The 10,146-nt window shown below is 44.0% G+C and overlaps 2 protein-coding genes across 2 annotated transcripts; one reads left to right on the top strand and one right to left on the bottom strand.

Annotated features, from left to right (window-relative positions):
• Positions 1-296: 296 nt before the first annotated feature.
• Positions 297-2,986, top strand: mrps2 (mitochondrial ribosomal protein S2). The gene is made up of 2 exons (XM_079235056.1): positions 297-414; positions 1,499-2,986. The coding sequence occupies exons 1-2, from the start codon at positions 302-304 to the stop codon at positions 2,070-2,072; spliced, it is 687 nt and encodes a 228-aa protein (XP_079091182.1). The 5' UTR covers positions 297-301; the 3' UTR covers positions 2,073-2,986.
• A 1,539-nt stretch (positions 2,987-4,525) lies between these two features.
• Positions 4,526-9,314, bottom strand: dipk1b (divergent protein kinase domain 1B). Its single transcript, XM_079235055.1, has 5 exons — positions 8,900-9,314; positions 7,506-7,640; positions 6,452-6,559; positions 5,875-6,051; positions 4,526-5,791 (listed from the first exon to the last, which is right to left on the bottom strand). Exons 1-5 carry the CDS (start codon positions 8,966-8,968, stop codon positions 4,979-4,981), a joined length of 1,302 nt encoding a protein of 433 aa, XP_079091181.1. The 5' UTR covers positions 8,969-9,314; the 3' UTR covers positions 4,526-4,978.
• Between the last annotated feature and the right edge of the window lie 832 nt (positions 9,315-10,146).

Genomic DNA, 10,146 nt, shown 5'->3' with positions numbered 1-10,146 from the left:
AACCGGTGTAGCTAGCAGCTAGCTAGCAGTTACTCCCTCTCTTCCAGGTTACATGTCCGGTTCCCTGATGCACCTTGTGTCTGTTATATTTAGGGCTTTGGGGACTGCGACGCGGACCCCAGTATGCCACTGCAGCGTCCATCAAATCCACCCAACTCAAACCCGACGACGTATCAGGTGAGCTAGCTAGCTAGCTAGCAAACTGATGCACAACATGCAGGAGTGCATGTGAGCAAAGTGTCCCCATGTTTGAGTCTTTTCATATAAATATAAAGTGTTTCTCCTCCGTGCAGACAAAGTGATGAGCCTCCCCCTGGAGAAGCCGGACTTCTTCCGGGTGTCTGAGCTCTTCTCGCTGAAAGACCTGTTCGACGCCAGAGTGCATCTTGGCCATAAGAAAGTCTGCAGACACAGGTCTGTCTCCATGGATACTCTGATGTACTAACTATACCCTGCATGGTCCCGTCATGCATTTCTGCTCATCGTCACGTGTAGATGAACCTTGTTAAGTCAGGCACATATGCACACACTTTCACACCTAGATATGTATTCAGTAACGTTAATGCAGAGGGAAATGCATGATGCAATTCTATTGATCCGTCCATTGGAGGGTGATGGCTGCAACTAATGGTTATTTTCATTATTGAGAAATCTTTTCTTGATTTTTAATAGTCAAACTACTTTGAGATTGTATTCTTTTACAATCAAAATGTCTAAAAGCCCAACATGCTTTCCAGTTCTTTATTTCTCATATGTGTAAAGATTCCAGTGATGAGTCGTAGGAACTTATAATTAGTTTTGCTCTAGGTTCCCTCCAACAAAGCTCATATTGTCCAAAACTCAAAGATATTTAATTTACGATAAATAAAAAAACTATGTAAAGCAGTATATCCTAACAATCCAGAATGCAACAATAAGAACGTGTTGCATTTGTGTTGAAAACAAACAAAGCCAAATAATTATAATACAAATAGTTGCTGGTGAATATTCTGCAACTAATCAATAAGTCAACACATTTTTTCAAAATCAATGACTTTATGCAATGCATGTAAACTACTGATTCATACAGATACCATATTCTATTTTTGTTCAGTCCAAAATGTCACTCCTAAATATATAAGAAATGCGGTTGTTGGTGAAGCAGAACCAGGACTGTAAGTAGATAATGTAAAATAAAAATGGAATCAAATTATAACTTCTACAAGAGCCTTTGGAGACCAGTCCATGTCACACACTAGAGTAATATGATGTGAGTAATGTTCTCCTTGCATTAAAGCACATGCAAGAGTTGTTTTGACCGTTAACATAATATGACCTCAACATGGAAACTAAGCCGAACAGAAAAAGGTTTCATGGAGTCGACTGCGGTCCAATCAATAAGTCAATATTACGCTCGAGGGATAGCTGTGACCCGGAAAATTAAAGCCCAGTCTGCTGCATTGAACGCTCTATTTTTAAACCTAAATCGAATCCTCTCCCCTCGTCCTTGTTGTTGTAGGCTCATGGAGCCGTACCTCTACGGCTGCCGCTTGGACCAAGATATAATCGACCTCGACCAGACGGTGGAGCACCTTCAGCAAGCCCTGAACTTCACCGCCCACGTGGCGTACCGCGGGGGCGTCGTCCTGTTCGTCAGCCGCCAGCGGCAGTTCGTCCACCTGGTGGAGAGCGCGGCGCAGAGCTGCGGCGAATACGCGCACACGCGGTACTGGCAGGGCGGCCTCCTCACCAACGCCCCCGTCCAGTACGGCCCGGGCGTCCGCCTGCCGGACCTCATCGTCTTCCTCTCCACGCTCAACAACGTGTTTCAGCCGCACGTGGGGATCCGGGACGCGGCGAAGATGAACATCCCCACGGTCGGCGTGGTGGACTCGAACTGCAACCCCAGCCTGCTGACCTACCCGGTGCCGGGGAACGACGACACGCCGGCCGCCATGGAGACGTACTGTCGCTTGTTCAAGATGACCATCAACCGCGCCAAGGACACGCGGAGGCGGATGGAGCTGCTGCACGGCCTGACGGCCCCGTCTGCAGCGCCCACCCCGTCTGCAGCGCCCACCACAAGCTCGTGACAGAATGCATTTTGAAATGAGACATTTAAAAATTCGTCTGCTGCCTCCCGTTCATCCGCATTTAGAAGAAGAAACGTGAAGCTGGTGTTCTGGGCTGACGTGATGTTGTCTTGTGTTGAGACTGAAGTATCTCCCTCTTTAATGAATCTAGTTCCTGTGACATCGTCGTCTTCTGGTTCTAATTTAAATTATTCTAATGTTTTCATACCTCCATGCTTGGCGTTATGTTGTCCGTCCGTACCGCTCCTGTGAAAGCGATATGAATAAATGGATTTCACATCCTTTTGTAGACAATAATGAACATATTTGGTGGCCTTAACTCGTATGCTAATTATGACTGTCTCACATATTGAATAGGCTAAAGTGATGAATTGAAACATGCAACCACAAGGCGGTAATTCTAGTTCTTACAGTGGTGAAGTTTTCCCAAACATGAATGGTGGTAAAGCTCTATTGACCTTCTAACTCAAACCGCACTCGGTGTTGCGTTCATATCCACGTTCACGTGTTGTAGACGATAAGCAGAATCATTACTTTTCTGTCTTTCACGTTCACCTTATACCAACAAATTCTGCTCAATCCCAGTAAGTTTACAGCAGCACGTGGGAGTAGAATGTCATGAAGCCTCTTGTGGAGAGACATGTACGCCTAATCATCCCCAATGCTTTTCAATATGACAATTATTAATAAACATTGTTGCTTGAAAAATGATTGAACAGATGAATCGACTTGTCAAAGTAGAAGCAGATAGATTTTTATTCGACTAGTCGTTGCTGCGGCAGTTTGTATCCTGCAGTCTGGACATAACACTGATATGCAGTGTGTGTATATATATATATACATGTGTGTGTGTGTGTGTGTTGGGAAGTGCTGCAAGGACAACATGGTGAGTGGGAAGATGCATAAATGCATAACCGTTGTATTGTACTTCGAGTAGTAGCCAATATTAAATATTACTGCGAACAACAGTGTGACACGTTTATTGGCAAATACCCACTTTTTAATTAATGTCTGAGTTCTGTTTAATGATAATAATGCATGCAGTTTACATCACAGTCAAAGTTTACTTTCATTTAAATGCAAATAGCGTGTTTCTCGTGTTTGGCTGGAGGCTTCCTGCGTTGCCTTACTAGTAAACAACTCATTCAGATGTCTGTGCCTATAATAACCGGGGTCACTATTCTGTGATGGTAACATTGAGGAGGAAGCTCAAAGTGTCTCTGGTTTTAGTATAAACTTATATAGTATAAACTTATATAATATAAACGTCAAAGTAGGGAGGAGGTCTTTAAATGTGTTTTATAAGAGTAACGACAAAAAGAAGAGTTACATCATTAATTAATCATTAAAACACGGGCAGTGTATCAAACTCTATGAAGACTGGGTTGAGTAATTGGAAAAAAAAAAAATATATATATATATATATATATATATTCAATCAACTAGTCTATTATAGAACTGTACAATATAAAAATCCCATTTGAGAAAATGGAACCAGGAAGTATTTAATAATATTTCATTAGGAATTAACGAACAATCATTTAACCACTGCAGCTCTGTGTAAAATGTTCTTTTTTCTTCCACTTTGCCATCAGTAAACTCATGAGTGATTAATAGAGTAAATCTGCAGTACATCCATAATTATAATAAAAAAGAATATTTGGAAGGAGCATTACCGAACATTTCATTGTGGTTTGTCTTTGCAGCGTCGTACCGCGGATATGAGAGACAGACATTTTGCATCTGAACACCTGAAAGTAAATGTTTCAAGACAAGAACATGATGGCTCATAATATGTATGTCTCAAGATGGCAGACCTTCTGATCTGTTGCTGACCAGATATTCAATAGACATAAGAAGAGGAAGCGCTGCTCTCTGTCCTCTACAGGCTCAGAAAACACTGAGGGGTTTATTTTTAATTGAATGTGGAATTGCTGTGCTTTTCTTAATCTTGTTTTTCCTTTTTTTGAATTATTATTATTGCAATGAACCCTTGAGTGAGTCTGAAATAAAGTTTTAATTGTCTTTTTTACTACACTAATATATTGGACTTGTTTGTAATGCATTTTGAGTATGTTGTTATTTCTCACTTATCCTGTTGGCTTATTTTTTTAACTTATTACAAGGAAAACGCCACGTAAAGTCGACTTTTATCTATGAATGCCTACTCAATAAAAAGGTACATTTAAACTTGTTACATAGCACAACAACGTACCGCCTACAGTAGCAAAACCATTTATTTGTCAGCTTTTGCCACTAAAATGATGGAATATTTTGACATGTTATGGTCCCAAAAACAGTCCAGAGGGCTTTGTTGTGTTATTGTTATGTGCAAAAAATGCCATCATGGCTTTTGTGGCGTCATCAGATCAATGTTATTCACAACAGCTGAAAATCAATTGTTCGAAACCATCTAACGTTTATTTATGGGTTAAAAGTTCATTCCAGTTCAGTGTCTGATTGAATACATAACCGATTATGATCAATAACCATGGAAGGACAGTTCATATGCATTATTCTATCCATTATTTGAGTCTCACATTTGCTTCACACAGTCATTTACACACAGGAAACAAGAAAGCTCCACCAATATTTACAGTTGTACAAAAAAAAAAAAAAGTCAAATTTTGACATTCTGCCTATCGGGAAAAGACAAAAGAGGGTTTTTATGAAACTATTTTAAAAGCTAAATTTACTCAGATCATTTTACAAAGACAGTCGTAGGCAGTGCCCTGAGAATATTACGTCTAAACAAATACATGTGCTTCTCAAAATAATGCGTTGGAAAACAAAAGACAAAAAAATAAAGTCTTCTTCTTCTTCAGCTGCTTCACATTGTATAATCAGTATTTCACAGTCAATGCAGAGTGAAAAAACGCATTAATAAGGACGATCTCCACCCGCTTTCAAGAGTACTGCGTGTTGGAGATCTTCTTCCACAGTAAGGTCTTCAGGTTGTTCAGGACGAGCGAGTGGTGCACCTCCATCTGGCTGGCCAGGCCGCTGAGCGTCACGCAGGTGCGCAGCTGCTTCTCCAGGTCGCCCCGGAGGTCCGCCGGGGCCCCGAAGAGCAGGTAGTCCTGCAGCAGCACGCACACCTTGGCCAGATTGGGCAGCACCACCTCCGTGTTGCACTGCTTCACCAGCCGGTCGCAGGTGGCCGTGCAGTCCCGGCCGAAGGTGCAGTCGGCGTTGGTCTCGCACCGCCGGCCCTTCATGAACCCCCGCACCACCGCCTCCGACGCCACGCTGCGCAGGTCGGCCATCTTGCAGTCGTACTTGGCGTTGTAGCCCACGTGGCGGTGGCTGGCGTCGCATATGAGGAAACTGCCGTAGGACCCGTGGAAGACCTCCTCCACGAACTCCAGCAGGCCGATGGTGATGCGGGCCCTCCGGGGCCAGGACGGCGCCAGCCAGTGGTTCAGGCTGGAGCTCAGGGCCTCCGGGACCACAGCCTGCAGGTAGTGGGGGACCTCCAGCCTGTAGAGGGAGCTGTGGCCCACGTGCTCCGTCACGTACAGGTCGCCGCAGAAGCCCAGCAGCTTGGGGGTGTGCTCCTTCTCCTGCAGCGCCACCATCAGGAGGAACTCGTTGATCTGGAGCAGAGCCCAGATGGACTTGGCCTCCGCCAGAGACACTTTGCCATCCTGGTTGACGTCAGCGAGGGCGATGACCCGGTCCACCAAGGTGGCCAAAGATGGCTGCTCCCCAAGGTTAGCCTGCAAGAAGGAGGTGAGGACATATATGATTATTACTGCATATATGATATTACATCATATGGTGTGATTGCTGAAAAAAGGACCTTGAGGAAACTGTGCAGCATTTCTTTGAATTCGTCCATGGAGGTTCCTCGGGTGGGTTTGTCGAATAAGCTCATCTCCGGCTGCAGCACGGAGTCTGGAGCCCCGTCCATCTTCAGCGGGTCCTCGATCCCACACTTGATCACGACGAGTCTCTCCTTCCACAGGCCGCCGTACACCTGCAAGTCAAATACACAACAAGAGATGACATCATTATGTCTGTAGGCTTTCATGAGTGTGATGCAAATATCTGTTTTTTTACTGAAAAGGTGCTCAGAACTCTTTGGGATTGTTTTTCGCACAGACTTCGCTTTAACATTGGAAGGAAAAACATGCAGTAAAACTGACATCAATCATGTGTAAATGTAGTCCAAACATTTTGCCGGTGTCCCCAAAGTTTGATATAATATATTTTCTATTACTTTTGTAGATAACAATTAAGTTGGGTTTTCCTCCGGGAAAATAATTAGCAGGGGAAGAAAAATCGGTTTCAGAGGTGTGTGTGTGTGTGTGTGTGTGTGTGTGTGTGTGTGTGTGTGTGTGTGTGTGTGTGTGTGTGTGTGTGTGTGTGTGTGTTACCTGATGAGTGGAGGAGGTGGACCTGCAGTGCTGCAGCGTCAGAGTTCTCTGATCACAGAAGGCCTTGCAGGACGAGCCCGATATGATGCCCCTCCTGTAGTGATCGCACTGCAGACGCAAACAGGAAGTGCATCACAATAAACACAGGAAACACTTCAGTGGAGGTTTGAGAGTGCTTAAAATTATTTAAAGAACAAACAAACTATGAGGTAATCTGTTCGGTAAGTCTAAAGGAGACATATCGTCGTCCTTTTTAGGTGCATACTTGTTTTTTGAGTTTACACTAAAACGTGTTCATGTTCAAACAGATGATGTCATTGACATCAACCGTCAAATGTCAGCCGGCCTGTTGGGTTCCCTTCGGCCGACGGGTCAGAGAACAGCTGGTGTCAGCAGGAGAGCGGCCTTCTATCGGCTGCATCCGTACGCAGTCTGAGGCCACGTGTGGAGGAAGAGGCCCACAGCTGTGCCTCCTCTTCCTCCCGCCCAGTGCTCCTGCCGTGTTTCCTCTTGTTTTGAGTACTTGCGTGTTCATTTAGGAGTTTTGTGACACAGCTGGAGAAACAACGAATACGCTACTTTCAAATCTATCCCAAGAAAAGCCACAATTATTACAAAATGTACCATTTCATATAATAACAGTTCCTGTTTCCACCAGTAACTCATGAAACATCCGGCCTTGCATCTTCTTCCCCCCGCCAACATTTTACAAACATCACACCTGTGCTGCTTACTGCCTTTATAGTTGTTCCTGTAATGCACTAGTTATGTGAACCCTACATTTAGAAATCTGACCATATTATTAAAATGATTTCCCGCAAATGAGCCTCTTAATGGCCGTGCAGCAGACTGTGAGCACGCGTAAAATATCCTGGGTTGCAGCTCTAATAAGCCTAGTTATCTTTTCCTCTTGATTTATTCATTCCAGCATTTATACTAATGATTGAAGAAGTCATTGGCCCATTATGAATCAGATGACACGGTCACCTTTAACGACCACGCTGATGCAGCTGTGAACAGTCGCTGTCACTGCATTGACTGATTCTCTACTCACGATGACCATGTGGCAGACGTGCCCGCGGCACAGCTCAGAGTACGAGGCGTACTGCATGTAGACCACCCAGCTGGCAACCAGGATGCCCAGCCATGCCAGGAGAAGGTACTTCACCTTGATGGCCGGGAGGCGACTCTGTGGAGGAAGGAGGAGGGAGGAGGGAGGAGGGGAGGATGGACCGGAAGGAGAAGAGAAACACAGTTAACCTACAGATCATAAAGACTGCTGATCAGAAAACCAGCCGACACCACAATGATTGAAGGAGCAGCTGATCACTTGACCTCGGGATGCAACCAATATCTGATGTGCAGTTAGTGCTCAGGTCCTTTACTGAAGTACAAGTAGACTTGACTATAAAAAAACACCATTACAGGTCAAAGCCCTACTTTCAAAAAAGTGTTTTTAAAGAGTCCTTGAAGGAGCGACCACTGTTTCCCCTTTACTTTCTATTTAGGTATAGTTTACTTGAATTAGTCTCAGGCTCCAGTGTACTACTACTAATAATAATAATAATGCATTTAATTTTTATCGCACTCTTCCTTCAAAAGAATCTCAGAGTGCCACATGTATAGTAAAAACAAATAAAACCGATTAAAACATAGTTAAAGCAACTCATAAAAATAAAAAATAAGAATGTAATAGCTGACAATAAATTAACTCAAGGTAAAAAAATGCCTTCCTGAATAAAAACGTTTTTAGGCCAGTCTTAAAAGAGTTCAGTGTCTGAGTTGCCCGTTCCACAAGCGTGGCGCCGCCGAGCAAAAGGCCCGGTCGCCCACGGTGGAGCTTGGAGTTGAGCTTGGTGTTGGGGACCCGACTGTGGAGGAGAGGGGTATGACCTGACTGTCAAAGGTGAGAGGAGTTATGGAGGATGTCTGAACCTGGTGTGGAGTGCCAACAAGGAGGGCTTCAGTTTTGCTGCTGTTTAACTGGAGAAAGTTGTTGCTCATCCACGCCTTTATCTCCCCAAGACAGGCGGTGACACAGTGACGTTGTGTGGGGTTTATCACCGGGTCACATACAGTTGAAGCATAAGGGATATGCACATATACTCAAATACAGTACATGTAGACTACATAACAACTGTACTCAAGCACAGTAGCCTATCCCAATGAATTTGGGCTACTTTCCACACTGAGGCCCAGAATCAGAATCAGCTGCATCGGCTTTACACAGAGCATCGGCCCACACACACATCCAGGGAATCTGATCCTAGTTTCCATGCAGGGTATAAACGATGCTGCCCACTCCATTTTTTTTTTTTAGGATAAAAGGAAGATGATGTCGGTCTGCACCCTCTGATTCCCTCCTTTGTATTGCTCACGACATCTTCTGATGCATGAGACATTGCTAATAGCCAGCAGCAGACTGGCACCGTGCATGTGCACACATACCTGCAGCCCTTTGGACAGAGGACAGAACAGCACCAGATGGACCAGCCTCCGCAGAGCGCGCGGCATCATGAGCGACTCTGACGGGAGAAACCAGGAACCCCGATCTCCTCACATCGTTACTGCAAAGAACCCAAAATATGCATTCATCCCTCCCGCTTCTTCAACGACAAAACACGCAATAAAATGCCACGAGTCTGACACGACACGGGATCTGAGCCGATGGCTTCGTAATCCTATGTTTCAACATCAATCATTAGTCGGGAAAAAAAAATGAAAGAAAAGGAAACGCGTCCTTGAAATCGAGGATTTTCACATTTCAGCTCCAAATGGGCCATCCCAGAATGAAGGACCTCCTCCTCAGGGTCGAGGCAAATCCGATTAGCAGCGATAACGAAACATATACATAATATCTTCTTCTACCATCTCATCAGATTAAACCGGACAACACAAAAACGTGACACATAATAAACAGCCGGTGGGTCTCCCGAAGAGTCCCGAGCGACTCATCACTGCTCCTTTAAAGGGGAAGGGGCGGGATCTCAGCTGTGCGTGTTTTTATACCGCCGACACAAAGCTGTGCGTGTGTGTGTGTGTGTGTGCGTGTGCGTGTGTGTGTAAAAAAATATGTCAGGGCTATTTAATTTAAATGTAACACACACTTTAATCACTTTTGGTCACTTTAATCACGTCCATCTGGTGCAATATACTTTTAAAATTCTGTCTGTATATTTAATATTGCTATTGTATTCTTCTTTACTGTTTTTAATAATGTTTATTTATATTACTCGATTTATTTGTATTTATGTGTCTCTTGTGTGCACTGCTGCTGTAATTCTCCACTGCGGGACGAATAAAGGATTATTTTATTTTATCTTATTGTCAAAGGTCTTTCTTGATATCAGGCACTAAGTCCACTAAGTCTCCTGTTTACACTCATCAACCTGAAATTTAAAACATCTGTTTGCATTGTACGATAAAGAAGTGTATAACTTATTTTAGTTTAACTATATCAGTGGAGAGACGTTCGTTGTTGCTGATTAATTCAGAGTACATACCCTTGATTGTGTTATTTGTTTAAACTATATAAAAGGTGAGAGTTACATTTGTGTTGAGACACATCTACAGAAATAATGCAACATGCCAACAGCTGAGACACTTGTGACAGCTCTGAGCTGTGTGTGTGTGTCCTCTGGTCCTCGTCTACACAGCAGGCATTGCCCTGTCTCCCCATTATGAAAGGTGCTTTC

The sequence above is a fragment of the Taurulus bubalis genome (assembly GCF_910589615.1).
Source record: "Taurulus bubalis genome assembly, chromosome: 19".
NCBI classification, from domain to species: domain Eukaryota; kingdom Metazoa; phylum Chordata; class Actinopteri; order Perciformes; family Cottidae; genus Taurulus; species Taurulus bubalis.
Note: the sequence above shows the minus strand (reverse complement) of the source record. Positions and strands in the feature narration are given on the sequence as shown.